The 25414-nt window shown below is 56.8% G+C and overlaps 2 protein-coding genes across 11 annotated transcripts; both read right to left on the reverse strand.

Annotated features, from left to right (window-relative positions):
- Positions 1–1818: 1818 nt before the first annotated feature.
- Positions 1819–8617, reverse strand: SERPINF2 (serpin family F member 2). 6 transcript variants are annotated; one of them, XM_027568522.1, is made up of 12 exons: positions 8446–8464; positions 8229–8331; positions 7855–8063; positions 7186–7252; positions 7005–7043; positions 6821–6883; positions 6327–6528; positions 5690–5833; positions 5338–5541; positions 4728–4870; positions 3518–3722; positions 1819–2870 (listed from the first exon to the last, which is right to left on the reverse strand). In XM_027568522.1, the coding sequence occupies exons 2-12, from the start codon at positions 8304–8306 to the stop codon at positions 2458–2460; spliced, it is 1767 nt and encodes a 588-aa protein (XP_027424323.1). In that variant the 5' UTR covers positions 8307–8331; positions 8446–8464; the 3' UTR covers positions 1819–2457. The 6 variants fall into 6 exon arrangements, with proteins under 6 accessions (XP_027424323.1, XP_027424324.1, XP_027424329.1 ...); XM_027568523.1 differs by lacking the exon at positions 6821–6883 and having other exon boundaries at positions 8446–8465; XM_027568524.1 differs by lacking the exon at positions 8229–8331 and having other exon boundaries at positions 2441–2870; positions 8446–8611.
- A 729-nt stretch (positions 8618–9346) lies between these two features.
- Positions 9347–25336, reverse strand: WDR81 (WD repeat domain 81). 5 transcript variants are annotated; one of them, XM_027626539.1, is made up of 11 exons: positions 25212–25336; positions 21342–21984; positions 15676–15783; positions 15225–15415; positions 14912–15102; positions 14484–14649; positions 14229–14394; positions 12866–13552; positions 12085–12230; positions 11626–11805; positions 9347–10551 (listed from the first exon to the last, which is right to left on the reverse strand). In XM_027626539.1, the coding sequence occupies exons 2-11, from the start codon at positions 21859–21861 to the stop codon at positions 10231–10233; spliced, it is 2676 nt and encodes an 891-aa protein (XP_027482340.1). In that variant the 5' UTR covers positions 21862–21984; positions 25212–25336; the 3' UTR covers positions 9347–10230. The 5 variants fall into 5 exon arrangements, 4 of the variants coding, with proteins under 4 accessions (XP_027482340.1, XP_027482338.1, XP_027482337.1 ...); XM_027626537.1 differs by having other exon boundaries at positions 21342–24409; positions 25212–25246; XM_027626536.2 differs by lacking the exon at positions 25212–25336 and having other exon boundaries at positions 21342–25179.
- Between the last annotated feature and the right edge of the window lie 78 nt (positions 25337–25414).

A 25414-nucleotide genomic window follows, 5' to 3' on the forward strand; every position in this document is an offset into this window, starting at 1 on the left:
TTATTAGAAGTCAGGGGAGTGACAGGGACGCCTGGGTAGCTCAGTCGGTTAAGCGTCTGCCTTCGGCTCAGGTCATGATCCCAGGGTCCTGGGATCGAGTCCCGCATCGGGCTCCCTGCTCAGTGGAGAGTCTGCTTCTCCCTCTGCCTCTGCCTCTCTCTCTGTCTCTCATGAAAAAATAAATAAAATCTTTAAAAAAAGAAGAAGTCAGGGAAGTGACGCATCTGGGTGGCTCAGTCCGTTAAGCGTCTGCCTTTGGCTCAGGTCATGATCCCAGGGTCCTGGGATCGAGTCCCGCATTGGGCTCCCTGCTCCGCGGGGAGTCTGCTTCTCCCTCTCCCCCCTGGCTCGTGTGCTCATTCTCTCTCTCAAATAAACAAAATCTTAAAAAAAAAAAAAAAAAAAGAGTGACTACTGTTTCCTGATGTGGGTGCTGGTTGCACAGGGGTATTTGATTCTGGTTCATGAGAAAATTCATTATGCTCACGTACAGTTCTGACTTGTGTATTTTCCAGACCATATTTCAACAGAAAATGTTACCTTGTTTCTTGTCTAGACCACTCTACGGCTGGATTTAGGCTCTGGGGGGAGGGGGACAGATCTTGTGGGCTTGCTCACTGCATCCCCAGAGCCTGATGCACCGCTGACACACACGGGCTCTGATAAGCACTTGCAGGGGAATGGAGGGAAGATAGCCAGACCAGGAGCAGGGAGGACCTAGGAGGCAAGGGCAGTGACCCTTGGGCATGACGACCAGATCCATGGCTTAGAGCCAGAATGGAGAGGAGGAGAGAGCTGAGAAAGATTTTGCAGGTAAAATTAAGTTGGTGGCTTGCTGATTTAACTTTCCAATTACCTCTTACTCCTAAGATAAAAGCAACAGTCTTTACAGGGGCCCTAAAGCCCCAAATGCCCCCCTCTGACTCTTTCCCACCCCTCCACTCCAGCCCCACGGATCTCCTGCTCATCCTGAACCTTCCGCGCATGCTCCCTCCAGGAACTCCGCCCTTGCTACTCCGCTGTCCCGGAAGCTCTTCCCCGAGCTGCTCCCCGGTGCCTGCCCTCACTTGCTTCAGGACTCTGCTCCCACAACACCTTCTGCGGGAGGCCTTTCCTGCTCTATTTCTCACCACAGCGCTTCCCACCCTCGGCCTCACCGCCGATTTCACTCCTTCTATGTATTACCGTCTCCCCACACCGCTGGTCTGTAAGTAGCAAGAGTCCACCCCAGGCCCTTGCTCTTGACCACTGCCCTTCACACGGACACCTCGCGCTCAGAGACACAGGCCCACCCACGTGGACCCCCGTGCGGCCCCCACCCCAGGGCCAAGCTGCGCCCAACCACCTCCCCCAAATCCTGCCGCTGCTCCCGGCAGCCTGACCCCCCCCTCCCCCGCCCCTGGGCTGGCGGGCCCCGGCCCCTGGCAGAAGGACCGGCATGTAATTAGAAACTCCCCAAGCTCCCTAATTGCCAGTTTGCTCCCAACCCCGGAGGCCAGCGCTATTCTGAGCCACCCTTGTTGCTGGCTGCTTGCGGCCTCCGAGAGAGGAGCCGGCTGAGAGCGGAGCCAGGCTGGCGTGGAGGGGGAGCCAGGCTGGCGTGGAGGGGGCCGTGGAGCGGGTGGCGAGGTCAGAGGGGACTGCGCCCAGAAGAGCTGGCGAGCGGCCGACAACAGACGTGGCAGAGAAGGGCTGCCTGCTCTCGGGGCCCAGCGCGGTGCTCCGGGCAGCCTGTGGCGTCCTCCCGCCTTCCGGTGGGACGGGGCGGGGGGGGCGGGGGCTGCCCCCACTCCCCCCAGAATAGTGACATCAAAGCAGCCAGGGCCATTCATTCTTTATTCGGGTGCCGTAAAAATCACTACAAAAACTTTACAAAAGAGCCTGAGGGGACTATTGCCCTCCCTCCCGCCCCGCAGGCCCTGGGACACCTGGCCCAGGAAGAAGAGGAGGGAGGGAGAGTCCTGGCAATGTTGGTATCTGTGGGGAGGCTGGGTGGCAGAGCATCAGGGCGAGTGGAGGCTGGAGGGCCTGGGGCAGGTGGTGGCAGAAGCCCTGAGGTGCAAGGCTCCTCCCCCCAGCCAAGGTATCCAATCCCTCCTATCTCCCACTCTCTGGTAAACAAATGTGGAAGTGCCCCAGCCGCCTTCGGGAACGACCTACCCACTTTCCTGACAAAAGTGGATCGACAGCTGCCCCTCTGCCCAAGCCCCAAACAAGGACGGGCTCTTTGCAAAGAAACCATGTGGGATCAAGGCCCATGGTTCCCCGAGGCCTGCCCTCGTCCCGGCCCCACCCACCCCAAGCTCCCCCGGAGAGGGGCCGGGAGAGGATGGCTCCCTCTCGCTCCCAGGCTGCCCACCAAGGCCCCGGCCCTAATCCCACAAAGCCGTCTGGAAAGAGTCCCAGGAGTGGAGAGGTTGTTGCAGGCAGGGACTTGGGATGCTGGCCGCTGGCCTCTCACTTGGGGCTATGAAGTTGGGGGTAATCCTCCTCTGAGGGGGGCGCGAGTTTCAAGTCAGGGCCGAAGGGCTTGTCTCCACGGGGGAAGGCTTTCTCGTTCTGGAAGTAGTTCCTGTCATCCGGCGAATCCTGCTGCTCCTTGCGCTCCCACTGTGCACTAGGGTTGGGGTTCCTCACGCTGCCCACGAAGAGGGGCAGTCTTGTTGTGTCCTCGAGGATGAGGAAGAGAAAGGGGCGGTTCACGCTGAAGGAGGAGAGAGACATGCGGGACATGGCCGTGCCAGTAGCCGCGGCTGCCTCCACACCGGCCTCGCTGAGCTCCAGCGTGGACTGATGCTGCACGCTGGAGACCACCAGGTTCTGGTCAGAGATCCCACGCAGGTCTGGGGCCTGGAACAGTTCCTGCAGGCCTGCCCAGGGCAGGAGATGGCGAGTCAGAGCTGCCTTCTGCTCCACAGGCTGCCCGGACCTGCCTGGGAGGGTGTCTGGTATTCTAGCCAAGGAACACCTCCAACCCACAGATCCCGGCTTAACTCTTATTTTTTAACCTCCAAGTATCAGCCTCAAGGTCACTTCCTCCAGGAAGCCTTTCCCGATCCCCTGCCCCAAAGTCCGGGCAGGTGCCTTTTCTTTGGTGAACTGGAGAAAAGCCCTCTGTCTTATCACTTACGCTGAATTGTAAATACCTGATTCCTTATCTGCCCAACTCCATTTGACTGAGTCTTCGTAGGCAGTGGGCGCCCAGGGTCTAGCTCAGTGCCCCTGGCGGGACAGCCAGCAAGGCCCACATGCCACCCAGGTTCCCCGCCTGAGAGTGTTTGCAATGCTCAGTCTTGGATGGAGCAGGTCCTCATTCCCTGGGCCACCCCAGCCCACCCCAGGACAGAGGGCCCAGGGGGGGTCCTAGGAAGCCCTCTTACTTCCCAAAGCCCCCGAAAAGGCCAGGACACAAGGCTGCTGCTCTGACTCGGACCCACTGCCGGGGGCGGGGGTGTGCCCCCCTCACGCACTCTGCCTAGCCTGACCTAGGGGGCTGTCCCATGGCCGGCCTCCTTACCCAGCCGGCGGAGGGTGGCCACCAGGTCCAGCTGGTGGTTGAGATGCAGCCTGGGCAGCCGGACCTTGGTGGGTTTCTCTCGAAGCGAAGGCTGGTGCAGGATGTCCCAGCTCAGGTTGGCTAACACCCGGGACACATTCCACTCAAAGTGGGTGGGCATAATGACCACAAAGCTCATGTTGTTATTGAAGGGGAAATGAGCCACCTACAGAGGAGGAGAGGAGACAACATGAGGACCAGAAAGTGTCCAGACCAGTGGGGGTCTGGGCGAGCATACGCTTCTGAGACGGATGGACCAGGGGTGCCGGTCCATTCTTCTCAGGTGTGTATTCGGCCTCCCTGAGCCTCCACTTCCTCACCTGTGAAGTGCAGTTAACACTACCTCCCCACATGGGCATGGGATTGGGAAAGGCTTCCTGGAGGAAGTGACCTTGAAGCTGATACTTGCAGGTTAAATCAGAGTTAAGCCGGGATCTGTGGGTTGGAGGTGTTCCTCGGCCAGAATGCCAGACACCCTCCCAGGTAGCATCCTCAAAGAATGCTCCCTGACCACTCTATCTAAAATACCTTCCCCAGGGGCGCCTGGGTGGCTCAGTTGGTTAAGCAACTGCCTTCGGCTCAGGTCATGATCCTGGAGTCCCGGGATCGAGTCCCGCATCAGGCTCCCTGCTCGGCAGGGAGCCTGCTTCTCCCTCTGACCCTCCCCCCTCTCATGTGCTTGCTCTCTCTCTCTCTCTCTCTCTCTCTCTCTCTCATTCTCTCTGTCTCAAATAAATAAATAAAATCTTTAAAAAATAAAATAAAATAAAATACCTTCCCCAGTCACTAACTGATCACTTTCTTTTTTACCTTCATAGCACTTACACTATCTGAAATGATCTTGTGATTTAGGTTTGTTCGTGTATTGTCTTTCCTGCCGAGAGCAGGGACCTGGTCTCCCTTGTGCTAGTGTGTTCTAGTGCCTAGGACGGTATCTGGCACACAGCAAATGCCCAATATACTTTTGTCAAATTCATGAACTTCCAAGAGCCTGGAACCTCAGTCCCCCTGGGTCGGGGCGTAGCGAGACCTTGCAGAGCCACCTGTCTCAGAGATGTGACTGCAAGGAAGGCAGGGCACACCTCCCTCCACCCCTGTGCCTGTCCCACAGCCTGCCCCTCCCTGCTCCACCTCCCAGTGGCCAGGCCCAGCCTGGGCAATCAAGGGTGACCTGTATCTCAGGCTGCTCCAGCAGGAACCAGCGCAGGGGGTATGTACGGGCGTGCATCATGTCCACTGGTACCGTGAACTGCTCATTCAGGTGGAAACTGTCTCGCTGGGTGAGGCTTGGATCAAACTTGCTCCTCCAGAAACCTATATCCAGCAGAAGGCGGGGGCCACGTAGACCCAGATAGGGGGAGGTTCTATACCAGTCTCTTCTCCATCCCATCCAGAACCCATTCCAGGGACGGAAGGTAGAAGTCAAAACCCCAAGGGGCACTGTGCCAGGTGATACTCAGTTGATCTGAGGTTTCTTCCCTGCAGCATTTTTGAAATCTGGGCTTGCGTTCTTCCCGAGCCCTGCCATGCTCCCAGGACTCAGTTTCCTCCTAGGGTTCTCTCTTCAAAACAGCCTCATCCAGTTCCTGGGGCCCCTCTTGGCACACTGTTACCTGTTTCCTACCCTCCCCCAAGCCACAACCCAAAGAGCTCCCTGCCTCCTGGCCCAGCCCTGAGGGGAGAGAGAGACCCTCAGGACAAAGGTTTCACAGCTCAGCTCAGCCTACAGGGCAGCAGTAGGGGCTACTGGGGTGGGGGACCTGAGGAGAGGAGGAACACACCCTGGAAGTGGATGGCATTGAGCAGAAGCAACACTGTGTCATCTGGCAGCTCGGAGAGGAAATCCTCAATCTTCCCTTCTGTAGCCTCCTTCACCCACTGGTTGATGTTCAGCAGATCATCTCCTTTCCTTCCCGTCAGGCTCATGGGCTTTGCACCGAAGAGCTGTTCTGATTGTTCCAGGAAGTCTTCTTTGATGGGAAATCCTACACAGAAGGGGTCACAGGCTGTTCCTAGGGGCTTGAGCTCCAGAGCCACCAATGCTCTGCCTGGCTACCTAAGGCCAAGCCCATCTCCATCACCCCTGTCCACCCCAGGGCACTACCTTGTGAGCTCCAGGTCACCAGTACCTACCTTTCTGCAGGTACATTCTGGCAGCCAATCGGAATGCCCCAGGGCCCAGGTCTCGGCAAAGGCGGCTCAGCAGGTGGGGGAGGCAGAGCCCTGAGTCTGCATGCAGCGCCTGCTCTAACCTCCGCAGCGTCTGGTTCTGAGCACCTGGAGGGGACCACATGGGCTGTGGCCCAGGCCGGTGGCTCTTTCCCGGCCCTGCCGCCCACTCCAGTCCCTGCTGAATGCCCGTGGTGCGCGTGCCCCCGACACCACACATTCCCCTCCCATATCGACTGAACTGGTCTGACTGACGGTACTCCCCAAGTTTCACTTTCATCTCTGCTGCTGGCCGTCTGGATGACCTCACCCCATCCAAGTTGTTTGCCCTCTCTGGACCTCAGTTTCCCGCAATGAGAGACTCCATCCAGTGAAGACATTGCAGCAATCAAACTCTTGCATAAAAATCACCAGAAGCATATCCTTAGGCCCCATCCCTGGGAATCTGATTCACAGAGACTGGAGGTATGCCCAGGAATCTGCCTTTTTACCAAACAGCCAAGCGACCCCGAGGGAGGAAGCACCCACTAGTAAACTCTGAAGTAGTGAGTTCCTGCTGGCCTCCCAGCTCTGCTGGTCTGGACAGGTGATGCCACGCTACCTAGTGCCAGGTGAGACAGTGCCAGGGCCACGCTCAGAGGCGACAGGATGAGGTTGGGCCTGGTGGACCTTTGGGCCACCAGGGAGAACAGGTCTGTGGTGAAGGCCATCATAGCCTGGGCCAACCTGCGGGTCTGCTCCGGGGTTGGGGCCCCCTTGCAGTCTCTTGGGGACTTCTTCAGGACAGTATGGCCACGGGCCTCCTACAGGGACAGATCAGGGGTCAAGAGGGTCAAGGAGTCAGCTCTGTGTTGAAGATCCCTTTCAGAGTCCCCTGTGCCTGGGAACAGCAGGGCCTCGTCCCAGTCCTGACGAGAGAGGGACAGTCACACGGACAATGGCATTAGAGGGACCCGGTCCTTTCCGCTGGTCCCTCCCACCCTCTGTCTTCTGGCCTCAGCCTCGGGGCCCCGCCCCCCGGTTCCCTGGCCCCTGCTGACTGGCCCTCCTCCCTCGGACCCCGCCTACTCTTCCCCCAGCCCCACCTGGTTGTACCTGGTTGCCCAACTTGAGGAGGCTAAGCGGGGGCAGCTTCTCCTGGGTCTGCCTGCCCATTAGCTAAAGAAGGGAGGAAGCAGATGGAGCGTGACCCTTCCCACAGGTTCCCCGACCCTGCCCAAGCCACAGGTGAGGCCCCTGGGGGCCCTCCTCCCTCCTCATGCCTCTCCCTCCCCAGTACCTGCTCGTCCAAGGGCTCCATGGCGCTGGCAGGAGAGAACTGTTGAGAAAAGGATGAGAGGAGCGGGAACCCCCTTAGAGCCAGACCCTCCCCTGACTCAGTCCCCCTCCTCTTCCCGCCCAGAGCCCTGGCGCGTCCCCACCTGCCTCCCAGCCCCACCCAGACCGAGGCCCAGGCTCACCACCAAGCCAGGACCCTGCAGGCAGGACAAGCTGAGCACCAGGAGCCCCCGGAGCAGCACCATGTTCCTGTGCGGGACAGGAAGCCTCTGTTCCCACCTGGCCGCACGCCCGCGTGGGAGCCCACCCCCATGCTGCCTGGCTTGGCAGATCCTGAGCCTCTCCCGCTGAGGGGACACCCCGCTACCGCCAGCACACCCCAAACACACGGGCAGTGGTTCCCACCTCTGTGAGGTCCCCCTGAATTGTCTTTAACCCCTCTGTATTTTCCAGTTTTTCACATTTCATGTCTGAAAATGTTTTGGTTCACAGGGGAAGTATCAAAACCAAAGAAGTCCTCATTCTTCAAGGCCTGGCCTTGTGAGTCAGCCGTGGATTGGAATCCAGACTCGGCCTCTTCCGAGAGGCCCTTAGATATCTCCCTTAACCCCTCTGGGCTTTGCCTTTTCTTGCAAAATGGTAGCAAAAGTCCCTATCTCCTCCCACAGTATATTGTGAGGACCAAAATAAGGCAGTCTTTGTGGGCCCTGATTACAATGCCTGGCACTCAGTAATCCGGCTGTTCTCAGCCCAGCCCAAGGCTCCTCTTCTGGGAAGCCTGCCCTGAAGCCTCCTGTATACTGGGGCTCCTTTCCCAGAGCTCCTGTCCAACCCGCTGTCCATGGACCCACCTTTTCTGGCTGGTCTGGTCTTGACCACAAGGGTGGACAGGCCTGTGAGTTCCTGAAGTCTCAGCAGGGTTGGTGGGGTGGGCTGGAGAGCCGCGTTGTTGACCCAGCCACAGAGCCCAATGAATGGCTCTGGACGGAGCCACCTTTGGACTTACGGGAAACACAGGCCTTGCCCCCCACTCTGTCCAGGTCAGCTCCAGGAAGCCAGACTGGCAGGTGGGGATGGGCAGGTCTTGGTCTGGCCTCAGAGCAGGTCCCACACACTCCAACCCCCCCCATCTCAGGGCCAGTCCTTCCAGGGGACCCTTCTATCACCGCTGGCCCCACCCCCATCACATGCAAGGACCCCTTGGCCAGGGCCCCTGATCTCCAACCTGGGCTTTTGAATCTTCCTGACAAGAAAAGACCTCTAGTTTTCCAAGTCCCAGAGAGAGTCCTGCCAGAACCCCCATCTTGGCTCCTCATCACCCCAGGAGGCTGGGAAATGAGAGGTCTTCTGGATAAATTCACCCCAGGCCCCCTCAGCCAGATGGACAGCTCTTACCTCCTCTCCTGCCCAAAGAGCATATCAAGCCACCCCTCCCCTCGTACCTCTGCAGGATCCTCGCTGCAGTACACAGTGTCCCTCTGGCCCCACTTGGGTACTCCCCACACTTTGCTCAGGCTCCAGCCAGCCCAGCTGAGCCCTCCCCTCCCACCAGGACCTTTGCTCTCAGCCAACCCCTGCTCAGATTGCTCTCTTTTCTGGTAAATATTGACCTGCACATCCGGTTAAACATTGATATTGGGGCCGGAAGCCCCATTCCCACCAGGGTATCTAATCCTGAGACAGCCACCTGGAGACCCTGTGGATTTGGGTCCTCCCCCATCCCCAAGCCTGGAGAAAGGAGGTTCAGGGAAGTTGAGGAGAATGTCCTCATCTGTAGGGCAGATCCAGGAAGGACAGGGGCCTGCCAGCAACCCCATGAGGTGGTGGTGGTGGGGGGTTATCCCCACTTTAGTGGGGTCAGAGAGGCTATGTGACATGCCCAAGGACAGAACTGGGCTCGGGGTCACATCCAGCTTCCCACTTCCAATGTCCTTTCCTCTCTCCCATACTGAGAGGAAGGAAGGGGAAGCTGCAGGAGTCTATGTGGGGAACCCAAGATAAGATGCCCATCCCCAAGCCTTAAGCCCAGGATCCTGATTGGCTGCCTTTAGCCTGGATCTGGAAGGGGTGGGGAGAGGAGAGAGGGCCACAGTACCAGCCAGCATCCTCCCGGCAGGAGCAATGCCTCCTTACCTTCCCCCAAGGCTGAGGGTTCAGGAAACTGGCCTGGGGCTGCGTGCATTAGAAGCCCTGTGCCCGTGGCACCCAAGAGCAATGATCAGGCTGTCTCCCACCCTCCTGCCCGGCTTCCCACCCTCTCTTCACTGCCCTGGAAGCTGCTGCGTCTCAACTCTTCCCCACCCTGATGCCATTGTCAAGAAAAGCATCACTCGGTTCCGTGGCTCTTCTGAAGGATTTATTGGTCATATTTACATCTATTGCAAATAACGAGGAGGCAGTAGGGGCGCAGGCTCAGACCTCATCTCTGCTCCAGAATGTGAGGGTCCTGGGATGCCTGGGTCTTCCCGTCCCCTGGGAGAGACCTGAGATGCAGAGATCATTCTCACCCCTTCTCTCAGGGTGTTGGGCCACAGGGGTAGTGGGCCCAGGGGCTGCCTCCTCAGTTCAAGGCACAAACACTGTGGTGAGGGGTGGTCAGGCAAGGCATGGGGTCACTCCTGGCAGGAACCAGCCGGCCCAGTCCGTTTTCCCTCCCCTGGTCCTGCCCTCCTTCTTCCCCTACTGGTCCCACGCTGGGCAAGGCATGGCTGGGTGGACACTTCAACCCCAGCCCAAGGCCCTTAACTCCTGGACCACGGCCAGCCCTCATTAGGGGCTGGAGTCCAAGCACCATTGGTGTCCTGGACTTGAGCAGCCGCCCTGGCCTTGTGAGAGCTCGGCAAGGTGCGGGGCATCCTTGGCTGGAGCCCGGCTGCACGGGGCCAGCCTCCCTTCCTCTTCTCAGAGCTTCCCTGTCCCCATGTGGACCCAGAGGGCAGAGCTAGGAAGAAGGGAGGGCGATGCTTTCCCACGCTCTCGCTCTTGCTTCCTGCTGACTGGGGGCAGCAGCTCTCCCAAGCCATGAAGGAGATCCCTTCTGGCAGCACTGGTGTGGCTCTGGCAGTTCCGGAGCCCGGACCCCTGCCTCACTGTTGCTGGCAAGCCACGTGGGCACTCGGGGTGCGGGGCCTGAGGCTTGCCCAAGAGGGAGCTGCTGGGAAAACAAGGGTGAGGAATGGACTCCAGGGGGATGTCCGCCCACCCTTGTTGGCCAGCCCCGCCTCAGCCTATGCCAGGAGGCGGACGACCCCGTTGTCCGAGCCCAGCAGGAGGTGGCGTTTGGTGGGCAGCAAGGCCAGGCTGGTGAGCGTGCCTCGGAAGTTCTCGGAGCTGAGCTTGGTGGTGGCCTGGGAGGGCGGCTCAAGCAGGGAGCAGACGCCGATCTTGTTGGCCACCGTGCCGGTGACCACCTCGCTGCCATACAGGTCGAAGGTGTGGATGGGATCAGATGCTGACTTGTAGTGGTGCGTGGGCTTCTGTTCCAGCTCCTTCCACACGGTCAAGGAGTGGTCAGAGGAGGAGCTGACCAGGACACTGCCCTCCACCGCCTGCTCAGAGAGAAGAGAGCCTCAGCAGGGCCTGGGCCCTGCATGTGCCCGCCGAGCTCCGGGGTCTTCCATTTACTCGCACAGGGATCTCCCAGGAAGATAGGGGATCCTGGGCAGGCGACCAGCTGCCCCCCTCCCACCACATCATAGGAGTTAATGGGACTGTAATAAAGTGTCTTTAACCTAGTCATCCCTGCAACTTGAGCACTTACTATACCTAGGCGTTGTGTGAGGCATGTCATATGACCACGTTTAATTTCCATGACAACTCGATGACATAAATGCTGTTGTTGTTCCCATTTTACAGAGAAAGAACCCGAGGCTCATAAAAGTTAGGTAATCCTACCAAGGCCACACAGCTAGTAAGTGGCACTGCCAGGATTAACACCCAGGCTGCCCCAAAGCCTTCCTGACGCATCCTTGGAAGGTCCGAATTGAAAGCTATCTGGGCCCCTGGGCCCCCTGGGGTCCTGGACAGAGTTGGGGGCAGTCTGCCGTTAGCAGTGGCAGTGCTGGGTGCACCCCCTGCGCGCAGTCAGGATAGGGAGGGAGTGCCGCTGCCTGGAAAAATCCTCCCACAAAGAGTCCTGTTCCTCTCCTGCTGCCCCTCCCTGGGCAGGTCCCCGAGGTCTGTGACTGAGAATGGGCGGGGGGGCGGGGGGCAGGATCCCCAGGCCGGGATGTCCCTGCCCCCACTAGGGCAGCCCAGCATGGGGCATGGACTCTGCTCTGTGGTCTGGGGGCAGTAAACAGCCTCCCAGCTGAGCTTTATTTAACCTGAACTGGGTCATGGACAGGGCCTGACCCCTGATCCTCCAAGCAAGGCAAATATGGACAAGGGTTACTCATTAGAGCATCCCCAGGGAGCAGCTCTCCCCGTTTCCCGCCCCCATGGGCTGCCCGCCACCTGGGCCCCTGCAGCGCAGCTGGCTCCTAACCCTCCCTGCCTGTCAGCCCTGGGGCAGGTACAAGGGAGATCATCTTAGCTGGAGCCTGTCCTGGGTGGGCCTTAAGAGGACCCGGAGCAGGGCCTGGACTGGGCAGTGAGGAGGGGAAGGGGACCTGGTCAGTCACCTTGATCTGCAGGATGTCCCCCTCATGGGCTGGCCAGCCACGCAGAACCAGGCCAGTACGGGTGTCCAGGAGCACCATGAAGCCCGAGGAGAAGCCAGCCACCACGCTACGGCCACTGGGGCTGACGGCCAGGGAGCGGACGAGCCCAGGGTTCAGCCCGCCACCGAGGCGGAACTCGTGCTGCAGAGAGGGACATGAGCTAAAGTGCCGCCACCAACCCCAACCCATTTCTCCGAGCCCCCGTTCACCCCCAAGCCCACACAGCTGAAGGGCCTGATCCTCTATGCCCGCCCCCTCCATCAAGCGGAGGGCTCCCCTTCGTCTCAGATAAGAGTCCCACCCCCCAGGGTTTGCTGCTGTGGGTGACTAGTCTAAACTCCACCCTGGCCTTCTCTCTTCGGGGTCTCTCCTCCTTGCCGGGCGTCCAGGCCAGGGCTCAGGGAACCGGACGCCCCTGACCTGCAGGCCAGGCTTCCTGCAGTCCACAAAGCGCAGGGTCGAGTCAGAGCTGGCCATGGTGATGCTGGTATGCGGGGCGGGCATGACAGCCACAGCAGTCAGGGGCACCCGGCTGTCCCACGGCTCCATCACGCGAAGGGTCTTCCCTGGGAAGGAAAGGCACAGGGGATCTGGGGTCCCAGTAGCTGATGGAAGCACCCCAACTCTTCCTATCTCCCTGACCCACCCTGGAGCTGCCCCTCATATCCCAGAGGACCTAAGAAAATGCTGAAGATGTTTTTTGACTCTCCCACCTTCCTGCTTCCGTGGCCAGGCCAGGATCCGGTCCCCAAAGCAACCTCTTCTCTTCCCACGACGCCCCCTGACCAAATGTTACCTCCTCTCGGTCTACCTCAATGCTACTCTAGCCCCTCCTCCTTTAAAAACCTTATTAACCTTATTTCTCCCCTCTCCTTGATGCCAAAAAATAATCAAGCAACCATTTGCCAAACTTGTATGACATGCTACATGTTAAGCCAAACTCCTACATGCATCTTCTAACCCCGGTCTGATTCCCATTTTACAGATGGGAAAACGAACGCCTCCAGCGGGCAGAACCAATTCAAGCCCGGGGCTCACGGATTCCAACTCAGGTCTAACTGCTCCTCCATGCGGCCTCACTGGGTCACCCCACACCATACGCCATTACACCCCAACTGCCCAACCCTGGGTCCCCATACCCAGAAGCCTGGCAGGGCACAGGATGGCAGCAAGAGAACAGGCCTCACCTGGGCCCGCTCACCTGTGAAGGGGTCCCAGACGTGCACAGCCCCGTCACAGCTCACCACGTACTGTGGGGCCTCGAGCTGGCCCACGAAGAAGATGCTCTTGCGGTGCTGGGCATAGACCAGGCGTGGGGCCGTCTCACTGGTGCCGTCCCCAGAGTTGTAGAGAGGCCAGAGGCGCACCGTGCGGTCTTTGCTGCCGCTCAGGAAGAAGTCCTCACTGCTCAGGGGCGCCACGCACTTGACGGCCCCCGAGTGGCCCGGGAAGCTCTGCAGGCGGATCTGATGGAAGTGGAAGTGGGCATCTTGCTGGCTCACGCCAATCTCGTACTGCCAGTACGCCAGCCAGTTCCCGCTCAGCCCGTGGGCACTCCGTGGCAGCTCCCGCTTCAGCGCGTGGTCCTCCTCGCTGCTGAGGCCCCCGCTGCCCGCCCCCGGGATGGGGCCCAGCAAGCTGGGGCTCTCGGGCTGAGAGTCGTCAGGAATCTGGATGCGGTTCCCCACCAGGACGCTCCCAAAGGTCCCCGAGTGGCCATCATCCCGCGGGCAGCCCCCACTCTGGGGGTCCCACTCGGGGCCGGTGCTGGGCACGGGGGGCTCCACACTGGCAGGGCTGCGGCTGCTTGGACTGATGCTCTCCAAATACAGCCCCGCCAGCTCCCCAACCAGCTCGTGGTTGGGGATGATTTTCCTGATGATGTCACCTGGATGGGAGTGGGAGTGGTCCTACGGTTAGGGAAGATGGCAGACAGCTGCCACCACCCAGCCAAGGCTTGGGAACCACAGAAGACAGGGCAGGTACTGGCTGTGCAACTCTGGGCAAGGAACTCTTCGTCTCTCAGCCTGTTTCTTCCCTAGAAAAACGTGGATTCATTCACACGAGCGTCCTCTATATGTGCTGGGCGCCATGCGGCGCATCGGAAACAGAATGGTGAGAAAGAGAGCCGGTGTGCTCTCCCTCCCAGGACCCAGGTTTCAGTGGAGGAATGAGAGCATATCTGACCACAGGGCTGCTCATCCTACTCAGGGGCAACACACAGAACCGCTCAGCAGTGCCAGGCCCGCACGGGAGGCTACACAGACAGCAGGCCGCTTATTCCTCTCAGAAGCTCCTGGAGAGGTCCGTACATCAGCCTGATGGCCCTGCGTTCCCCAGGGATACTCTAGACCAGCCCCCGTGCCTCCTTGCTGGCTAATGCTCAGTCCCTGTTTCTGTGTTTCCTTGGGACTCCGAGGTCTGAGGCCAAATCCCTTTGCTCTGACGCAGAACACTGTGCTGAAGACCCACTATGGACTCTGGGGGCAAGGGGAGCACGGAGCCCTCCCGGGGGAAGAGACAGAGCCACAAAGGCTTTGCAAGGGAATGTGGTGGGGCAGTACCCAACAGGCAGGAGAAGGGCACGTAGATTGTGTACGCCATCTCCAAGGTGAACACCTTCTGCAGCTCGTCCAGCAGGCTGGGGTCCACTAGCCTCTGCTGCCCATCGGAGAAGGCCACCTCTGGCAGCTGGCCCTCGCTGCGGCCCACGGGATCCAGCTTCAGATCCTGTGGGCAGGGCAGCCCAGGGAGTCAGCCAAGTTCACGGCCCCCTGCCCAGCCCAACCCAGCCAGGTAAGGGAAGTAGGTCTGCCTACCTGATGCTGAAGCTCGTGCAGCTGAGAGAAGACTTGAAAGAAGGTGGCCACAGGCTCGCTCAGGTGCTGCTGGACCATCTCCTGTCCAATGCGCAGGCATATGAGGGCAATGAGGCTGATGGTTTTCACACACAGGACGGTCCGGGCCTGGGCCCCACTCGGGAACCTGGAAAGAGAGTACATGAGCTCCAGCGCCCCCGACCCCCCACTCTGTAGGACTTGCACAGAATCTACAAGACCACTGGATCCAAACCAGATAAGGAAACTGAGGCACAGAAAGAAGGTGCGGCTTGCTCAGGATTGCACAGCTGGATCAGAACCAGGACTCCTGATACCCAGTCCCGTCTCACTCCCAAGCTTCCCAGTCCCTCCTGGGTAGCCCCCTCCACCGGGCTACTCCCTGCACAGAGGGTACAGCAGCAGCCTACCCAGTGACGAGGGACGTGAGGAAGCTGAGCACGGGGAGTAAGACCTCGTGGCTGATTCGGGGCAGGATGTCCATGAGGGTAGTGTCCGAGAGGTACACAATGATCTTCTGGGTCAGAGTCACTGCCGCCAGCAGGCCTGCCTCCTTACGGCTGTTCAGTCGACTGGGGCCCGAGGTGCTCCCTGGGGCCACCTAGGACCACAGAGTAGATGAGGACCAGGCTGCCCAAGGAACCCCCCCCGGAGCCCCCAGATTGCCCAGGTCTGCCCTCGAGCTCCCTGGCCTCCCCCGAGGCTGCCAAATCAGTGACTGACCAGGTAGCTAATGTAGGGCAGGTACTGGTAGGTGAGCACAGGCTCCCCATACAGACGGGCGATGTGCAGGAGGCAGCTGAGCACGGGCCCTGACACTACATCACCCAGCACCGGTCTCTTCTGGTAGATGTTGCCAGCACTCAGCGGGGGGCTCTCACCACTGCTCACTGTGAATTGCTGCCGAGTGGGCCCTGCCAAGGAAGAACCAGCAGCCTTGAGTAGCTCGCGGCAGGCAGGGGGGAGGTCAGTCTTCCAGGAACCATGGTAGCCACTCCTGTTCACTCTAGCGCGGGGACCACCCCATGCCCTACCCAAGGGAGGAAGTAGCTTGCAGACCAGGACCCAGGACCTGGCAGGGGCGTGGAAGTGGGAAGGACCCCCTACAGGGGGCTGAAGATGGACAGAGGGTCTGAGATGAAGCTCCATCTCCAGCACCGACCACAGGCCTTACCAACATAACAAGATGTCAGCAAGCGGAGCAGGTTCCGGGCCACGTAGCGAGAGGCCACCGTGGGGCCAAGCTTGGCAGAGAGCCAGCGGACCATCTTGCAGGCCGTATCTGCAAGGCACGAGCAGGTCCTGAGTTCATCAGATAACGGTGGCTTGCCACTCCTCCCACCCCACCCCAGGCACCCCTCCTAGCCAATCCTGGCTGCAAACCTGCCGAGGAGCCCAGCCGACGCTGAGTGCCCCACACCACCACCTTTTATTCCACAGTGACAGAGGTAGCCTGTTGCTTTGGGACTGCCCCAGGTGACCCTGGCTCAGGCACAACTTGCAGGGAAGTTATCCTTTCAGTGAATCTTCTTAAGCTGCTAAATGAAGCCTGGCCAGGCCCAGCTCCCTCCCCCTGTGGCTTTTGCCCCCTCTTCTTCCCTCCACTCTCCCTGTCGAACCATGCTAGCCTTTCACTGATTCTTTAATGGGACCACAGACAGTCACAGAGCCTCACACATGCTGTTCCCTCTGCCTGGTATGCTCTTCCCACTGCAGGCCCTACCATTTTTGCCTTGCTATCTCCTATTCATTGGACCTCAACTGTCTCTACTTTTTTTTCTCCTAAAGATTTTAGTTATTTGAGAGAGAGAGAGAGAGAGAGCACGGGTTGGGGGGGAAGGGGCAGAGGGAGAGGGAGAAGCATACTCCCGCTGAGCAGGGAGCCCAACATGGGGCTCAATTCCAGGACCCCAAGATCATGACCTGAGCCCAAGGCAGATGCTTAACCGACTGAGCCACCCAGGCGCCCCTGGCTCTACTTTCAGGGAAGTCTTCTCTGACCCCTGAAAACTAGGTCAAAGCCCTATTTATATTCCCTTGTAGCACCTAGCCCTGTTCTTTATAGCATTACTTTACTCTAAGACTGTCTACAATGTGGCACCTCCTCTGCTAGAGGTGAGCTCCAGAAGTCAGGCCCACATCTGTGCTGCATGTGAATCTGTTCGATCCACTCCTTGGCACAGACTAGGTACTCAGAAATGCTGAATGAAAACCAGAGTGAAGAAAAGTTAATACCTATTTTTCTCAAACCATTCTAAAAAACAGAAGAGGAAGGAAAATTTCCAAATTCATTCTATGAAGCAGTATTATCTTGATACCAAAACTAGATAAAGACACTAAGAGAACTACAGGCCATTATCTCTGATGACTATAGATACAGAAATCCTCAACAAAATACTAGCAAACCGAGGGGCACCTGGGTGGCTCAGTTGGTTAAGCGGCTGCCTTCAGTTCAGGTCATGATCCCAGGGTCTTGGGATAGAGCCCCTCATTGGGCTCTCTGTTCAGCAGGGAGCCTGCTTCTCCCTCTCCCTCTGCCTGCTGCTTCCCCTGCTTGTGCTCTCTCACTCTCTGTCAAATAAATAAATAACATCTTTAAAAAAAAATACTAGCAAACCGAATCCAACAACACATTAAGAAAATCATTCACGACGATCAACTAGGATTTATTCCTGGATGCAAGGATGGTTCAATATTTGCAAATCAACCAACATGATATATCACATCAACAAGAGAAAGGATGAAAACCACATGACCTGGCGCCTGAGTGGCTCAGTCATTAAGCATCTGCCTTTGGTTCAGGTCATGATCCCAGGGTCCTGAGATCAAGTCCAACATCTCGCTCCCCACTTAGTGGGGAGCCTGCTTCTCCCTCTCCCTGCAGCTCCCCTTGCTTGTACTCTCTCTCTCTCTCTGTCAAATAAATCAATAAAATCTTTTTAAAAAATGAAAGGAAAAAAAGAAAAACACATGATCATTTCAACAGATGCAGAAAAAGCATTTGACAAAGTACAACATCCGCTCATGATAAAAAATCCTCAACAAAGTAGGTTTAGAGGGAACATACCTCAACATAATAAAGGCCTTATATGAAAAACCCACAGCAAACATCATCCTCGATGGGGAAAAACTAGGAGCTTTTCCCCTAAGGCCAGGAATAAGACAAAGACGTCCAGTCTCACCACTGGTAATCCGAACCACAGCAATTAGACAACAAAAAGAAAAAAAAAAAAAAAAAAAACTGGTAAGGAAGAAGTAAAAGAAGAAGTAAAAGAAGAAGTAAAACCTTCACTATTTGTAGATGACATGATACTATATATAGAAAACCATAAAGACTCCACCAAAAAACTACTAGCCCTGATAAATGAATTCAGTAAAGTCACAGGATGCAAAATCAATGTACAGAAATCTGTTGCACTTCTATATGCTAATAATAAAGCAACAGAAAGTGAAATTAAGAAAACACTCCCATTTATAATTGCACCAAAAATAACAAAATGTCTAGGAATAAATTTAACCAAAGAGGTAAAAGACCTATACTTTGAAAAATATAAAACACTGATGAAAGAAATTGAAGACACCACAAAGAAATGAAAAAGCATTCCATGTTCATGGATGGGAAGAACGGATATTGTTAAAATGTCTAAACCACCCAAAGCAGTCTACAAATTTAATGCAATCCCTACTAAAATACCAACAGCATTTTTCACAGAACTAGAACAAACAATCCTAAAATTATTATGGAACCATAAAGGACCCCGAATAGCCAAAGCAATCTTGAAAAAGAAAAGCTGGAGGCATCACAATTCCAGACTGCAAGTTATATTACAAAGCTGTAGCAATCACAACAGTATGATACTGGCACAAAAAAAGACACACAGATCAAGGGAACAAAATAGAAAAACCAGAAATAAACTTACAATTATATGGTCAACTGATTTTAAGCAAAGGAGGAAAAGAAAGACTATACAATAGGAAAAAGAGTCTCTTCATCAAATGGCGAAAAACTGGACAGCTACATGCAAAAGAATCAAACTGGGGGGCTTGGGTGGCTCAGTCAGTCTAGCACCCTATTCTTGATTTCAGCTCAGGTCTTGATCTCAGGGTCTTGAGTTCAAGCCCCACATTGGGCTCCACCTAGAGTGGAGCCTACTTAAAAAAAAAAAAAAAAAAGAATCAAACTGACCCACTTTCTTACACCACACACAAAATAAACTCAAAATAGTGAGAAAAATTTAAAAATAAACTCAATATGGATTAAAGACCTAAATATGAGACCTGAAACCATAAAAATCCTAGAAGAGAGCACAGGCAATAATTTCTCTGACATCAGCAGTAGCAACATCTTTCTAGATAGGTCTCCTGAAGCAAGGGAAATAAAAGCAAAAATAAACTACTGGGGCTACATCAAAATATAAAGCTTCTGCACAGGGCGCCTGGGTGGCTCAGTTGATTGGGCGGCTACCTTGGGCTCGGGTCATGATCCTGGAGTCCCTGGATCGAGTCCCGCATCCGGCTCCCTGCTCGGCAGGGAGTCTGCTTCTCCCTCTGACCCTCCCCCCTCTCATGTGCTCTCTCTCTCAAATAAATAAATAAAATCTTAAAAAAAAAAAAGCTTCTGCACAGCAAAGGAAACAATCAACAAAACTAAAAGACAACCTAAAGCATGGGAGAACATATCTTCAAATAACATATCTGATAAACACTTAGTATCCAAAATATATTAAGAACTGCTACAGTAAGTCAACACCCAAAACACAAATAATCCAATTAAAAAATGGACAGAAGACATGAACAGACATTTCTCCAAAGAAGACAAGACAGATGGCCAACAGACACATGAAAAGATGCTCCACATCACTTATCATCAGGGAAATGTAAATTAAAACTACAATATCATCTCACACCTGTCAGAATGGCTAAAATCAACAACACAAGAGACAAGTGTTGGCGAGGATATGGAGAAAAAGGAACCCTCGTGCACTGGTGGTGGGAATGCAAACTGCTGCAGCCACTATAGAAGACAGTTGGGAGGTTCCTCAAAATTAAAAATAGGGGGATGCCTGGGTGGCTAAGTCGGTTGAATGTCTGCCTTCAGCTCAGGTCATAATCTCAGGGTCCTGGGATCAAGCCCTGCATCGGGCTCCCTGCTCAGCAGGGAGTCTGCTTCTCCCTCTTCCCCTCCCTCCGCCCACTCATTCTCTCTTTCTAGTAAATAAATAAAATCTTTTAAAAAAAAAAAGTTAAAGGGGTGCCTGGGTAGCTCAGTCGTGCTAAGCGTCTGCCTTCGGCTCAGGTCATGATCCCAGGGTCCTGGGACCGAACCCTACATCGGGCTCCCTGCTCTGTGGGAAGCCTGCTTCTCCCTCTCCCACTCCCCCTGCTTGTGTTCCCTCTCTCGTTGTGTCTCTGTCAAATAAATAAATAAAATCTTTAAAATAAATAAGTAAATAAAAATTTTTTTAAAAGTTAAAAACAGAACTACCCTATGATCCAATAATTGCACTACTGGTATTTACCCCCAAAATACAAAAACACTAATTCAAAGGAATACATGCACCCCTATGTTTTTGCAGCATTATTTCCAACAGCCAAACTATGGAAGCAGCCCAAGTGTCCACTGATAGATGAATGGATAAAGAAGATGTAGTATAGGGGCGCCTGGGTGGCTCAGTCGGTTAAGCGTCTGCCTTCAGCTCAGGTCACGATCCCAGGGTCCTGGGATCAAGTCCCGTATTGGGCTCCTTGCTCAGAGGGGAGCCTGCTTCTCCCTCACCCTCTGCCTGCCGCTCCCTCTGCTTGTGCTCTCTCTCCCTCCGACAAATAAAAAAAAAAAATCTCAAAAAAAGATGTAATATATACACAAAGGAATATTATTCAGCCATAAAAAAGAACCGTATCTTGCCATTTGCAACAACATGAATGGACCTAGAGTATAATGCTAAGCAAAATCAGTCAGAGAGAGACAAATCCCATATGATTTCACTCATATGTGGAATTTAAGAAACAAAAGAAAAAAAAAAGAAACAAAACAAAAGAGCACGGGGTGCCTGGGTGGCACAGTGGTTGAGTGTCCGCCTCTTGGTTTTGGCTCGGGTCATGATCTCAGGGTCGTGAGACTGAGCCCTGCGTCAGGCTTGGCGCTCAGTGGAGTCTGCTTAAGATACTTTCTCCCTCTCCCTCGGCCCCTCCCCGCCATGTGTGCATGCTTGTGCGTGCTCTCTCTCAAATAAATAAATCTTAAAAAAAAAAAAAAAAAGCAAAGAAATAAGAGAGAGACAAACCAAAAACCAGACTCTTAACTCTAGAGAACAAACTGATGGTGACCAGAGGGGAAATAGGTGGTGGGAATTAAGAGTACACTTGCTGTGATAAGCAGAGTAATGTACAGAATTGTTGGATCACTATATAATACATGTGAAACTAATAAAACACTGCATGTTAAATATACTGGAATTATGGGCACCTGGGTGGCTCAGTTGGTTGAGCGACTGCCTTCGGCTCAGGTCATGATCCTGGAGTCCCGGGATCGAGTCCCACATTGGGCTCCCTGCTCAGCAGGGAGTCTGCTTCTCCCTCTGACCCTCCCTCCATCTCATGTGCTTTCTCTCTCATTCTCTCTCTCTCTCAAATAAATAAATAAAAATCTTAAAAAAAAAATACTGGAATTAAAAAAAAAAAAAACCACACCACAGGGTGCCTGGCTGGCTCAGTCAGAAGAACACGGGACTCTCGATCTCAGGGTCATGAGTTTGAGCCCCATGTTGGGCGTAAAGATTACACACATACATAACCAACCAGAGGACCGTTTGACCAACACCTTAAGGCCTGAGAACTCACCCAGGAGGATCTTCTGTTCTTTGCCTTCCGACTGCTCAGTCAGCGGCTCCTCCTCTTCCTCCCCATCTGTCTCGCCACCTCGGGCCACAACCGTATCCATGGACAGCACGGTGTCGGCGAGAGTGAGCTCAGATGCCCTGGTGATCTCATCTTGCTCCCCGTCTCCCTCCTCCTCCTCCAACACCACACAGCCTTCCTCCTCCTCCTCTTCCTCCTCTGAGCCCTCGCTCTGCTTCAAGTCCTGGCTGCTGTCGCCTGACCTGAGGCTGCTCTTGTCCACGGGAGCACCACCCTCATCTGCAGCCCGCTCCTCGCCCAGGGAGGTCTCGCTGGTGCTGCTCTTGTCGCTCAGCCGACCCAGGCTCAGAGCCTCAGCTTCCTGGGACTGTGGGGACTCAGCCACGTAGAGCCCAGCTTGGAAGTCCTCGGTCTCAGGGAGGTAGGCCTGGTCATGGAAGCTGACACCAGACGTGTAGTCTGGGAGCCCCAGGCCCGAGGAGGCAGTAGGCTCACCATCCATCTGAATCTCCTCCCTGAAAGCACAGGAGTTGGGCCCGGCCCCCGGGAGCTCACTCTCCTCATCCTCGGGGGCACCCGCCAGGCCCTTGCTTTCCTCCTGGGAGGCCTCCACGCCAGCCAGCACCTGTAAGACGTGGGGCAGCAGGTGGATGAGAAAGGCCTGCAGGCCCAGCCGCACCATCAGCTGGGCCACAAAGCAGTCCGTGTACAAGTAGAAGCGGCCATGTAATCTGCAAGGGCTCTCGTAGGCACCAATGAGAGGCTTCAGGAGGTACTTATTAGCATTTTTGGGGCCCAGGGCCTTAGCAACAGGTTCAAACAGGTACCAGGCTGTGTACACGGCCGTGTGCTCCTCAGACATGAGTGACAGCACGAAGGGCAGCAGGATCTCCAAGCCCTCCGGGGTGATGTCACCCAGCACTGCACCCAGTTGCTGCCACAGAGCGAACACCAGCTCCCGTCCCTGGGCCTCATCCTCCACACGTCTTGCCTGATACAGGAGGATGAACTTGTGTAGCGCAGGGAAGTACAGGGGGAAGGGGACCACAGAGCTGAAGGGGCTGAGGAGCTGGGCCGGGCAGGGAGGGGGCAATCCCTGCGAGACGGGCCTGTACTCAAAGAGTGGGGCCAGCTTGCCCCTCCCTGCTACCGCAGGGCCTTCAGGTCCACTTAGCTGCAGGAGTATGTCTAGTGCGGGCTGCAGAGACACGGGGACCTCCTTGGGGTGGCGTAGGCAGAGCCCCCGAACAGCCTCAAAGCGTACCCACAAAGGCGCATCGGGCTGCAGCGTTCGGACCCTGGTGGCAAACACCATCTCGGCCAACAGAACCCCCAGCGCCTGCATGTCCCGATGGAAGAGTTCCTGCAGCTGCACGGGTGGCTGGACCTGCGGCTGCTCAGGCACCTCCAACTGGCTCCCTAGGCCTTTGGTCAGGAAGTTGCCCAGTTTCTCTAGCTCTTCCAGAGCCTGCACAGGATTGAAGCCCTCGGGAAGAAGAATCTTCCCCTCCTCACCTTCCCCAGGGTCTGCCCCAGCAGGTTTGCTCCTGCGGCCTGGTCGAGAGGCCGAGGCCACTGAGAAAGACAGGAGACCTGGGGGCACTTGACTGGAGGCAGATGAGGAGGAACCTAGCTGGTCACCCGCTTTCCCCGTGAGGGAGATGGAATCCAGAGCTTCTGTGGCCTGTTCCAAGTCATCTTCCCCTGCCACAGGCCGGTCTCTGACCCAGCCAGCCTCACAGGGAGTGGCCTCCAAAACCAGCCTGCCCCCCCCATTCATAAGCTGTCCAGGTAAGTCCTCCCGGCCTATGCTCTCCTGGATGGTCTGGAACAACACTCTGGGGATGAGTGGGGGCTCAGGGGCAAGGGCAGGAGCCCCAGCCAGGCGTTGGGGGTGCGGCTGATCGAAGAGCTGCACCACGCCATAGCTGGTCAGGTGCGTGTGGGCATCTACCAGGTGCAGACACACATTCTTCTCTTTCACAGCCTCCTTGCCCTGGAGTTTGTAGCCAAACGTGAGGTCAATCCAATGGTGCAGGTCCTGGGACACCTCTCGGCTCTCCAACAGCGCCCGGTGGGCGGACACGAACTCCTGGCTGGAGCCGCACCAGGCCGGCACATCCAGGTCAGGCATGTCGGGGTGGATAGAGGAGAAGATGGAGGGATCGGTGTAGAACTCAGGAATGCACTCGTCAGGTGTCCAGCTCTGCATGCGCTCCATGCTGGCGGGATACTCGTGGGGCTCCCATTGTGCCCGCACATGTCCACAGAGCACCGAGCGGGGTGTCCGCCGAGCCTTGTACACATAATACGTGATGTCGGAGAGCACATCTGAGATGTGGTGAGGAACGTGAGGTGGCTCCCCACCACCCGCACCACCGGCTACAAACGCCTGCCGCGTCATCTCATATGTGAAGTCCAGCTGCTTATCCCCCTTGTTGAGGCGGAACTTGGACTTGCGTAGGTCTCGAAAGCGTCCATGGGGTGTGGTGAAGTCCACCACCCAGGGCAGCACTGGATGGTAGTTGGGATCCCCCTGCCGCCGACCTGCCAACCTATTTAGCTGCATGAGGTAGTGGAAGTTGCTGATGCGGCCGTGGACCCAATCTAGCACAAGGCCCCGAAGTTCCTCCTGGCAGGTGGGACACCCAGGTCCCCCTCCTCCCTCCTCCCCAGGTGCAATGCCTGGCCCATCCCTTGCCACAGGAGTCTCCTCATTCTCATCCTCCTGGGGCCTCTCGTAAGCACTCAGGTCCAGCCGAAGCTCACTGCAAAGCTTCTCGTCTACCGCGATGTGGTGCAAAGTTAGCGCCCCGCAGGCCAGTCCCTGGCGGTGACAGGCATCCATAGCCCTCAGCACACGGAAGAGAATGAAGAGCACCTTGGCTTGGCTGTTGGTCAGCTTGGCAGGGCTGAAGGTGACCACATCATGCAGGGAGAACTGCACGTACGGGTGCACCACGTAGAGCATCTCTGGAGACTCCAGCAGGGCCTCAGCTCGCAAAAGACTGGGACAGGCCAGGCTGCCCCGAGGGGGACAGGGACCATCTCTGGCGGATGATGGGCATTGCGTAAATTCACCCACCAACAGGAAGGAACAACCATAGACCCTCTGCAGAGCCTGTCGTACTAAGTCCAGCGCAGGGACAGCTGAAGGGGCGGGGCTATGACTATAGGGCTGCCCATAAGTGCGATAAGCATGGCGCCACAGGTTGCGATAATTCCGGGCAGCCACACCCTGCATGAAGCGAGTGAGGGTCTCAGGGCTGCCGGACCCTTCCTCAGAGGGCAAGCCGCCGCCCAGGGGGTAGGACAGCCTCCGTTTCCGCAGCCCGTGCACCTCCACGCGCGTCCAGCCGGGGGGCAGCTTCTGCACGGAGCGCTGCAGAAGAGTTCTCACTTCCGCCTCGCTCAGGCCCTCTGCCCGGGGGCAGGGTCCGGGGGGCAGCCGGCGCTCGCGGAGGCTGGCCAGCCAGCGCGCGGGCACTAGGGCCACCACGTGGGGGCCCCCCGGGGCCGGAGCCAGCTGCCGGGCATCGATGTTCAGGTCCCTCTCCACGCTCTGGAGCAGCTCCTCCATGTCGGGGCTTGGGGGCGGGGACCAGCCGCTGGCCCCGTGGGTAGGAGCGACTTCCCGCCCCTTGCTCCCCAGGGCCATCCCCTCCCGGCCGCCTGGGGGCAGCGCGGCGCTGAGCCCGGCCACGGCCCGGCCCGCGACGGTTTCCGGGGTGCCAGGCCGGGCGGGGAGGGATGGGCGAGGGAGCGGGGCTGAGGCCGAGGCGGCGGGGGCGGGGGGGCCGGGGGGGCCGGGGGGGCCGGGGAGAGAGGAAGGGAGGGCGGGGACGCTCTTACCCCTCTGCAGGGTCCCGCGCTCCGGGCGCAGCCGGGCAAGGGCTGCGGGGCGCCTGAGTCGGCCTCCGCCGTGACCGGTCAGCTGACGCGGCTCACGTGACCGCCCCGGCACGGAAACAACCGCACGTGGCTCAAATGGGCCGGCCGGACCGCGCCTCCCGCCGGCGCCACCGCCTGGCAGGCCTCGGTGTCCTCCCTCCCCG

Source organism: Zalophus californianus, chromosome 16, assembly GCF_009762305.2.
Source record: "Zalophus californianus isolate mZalCal1 chromosome 16, mZalCal1.pri.v2, whole genome shotgun sequence".
NCBI lineage: Eukaryota > Metazoa > Chordata > Mammalia > Carnivora > Otariidae > Zalophus > Zalophus californianus.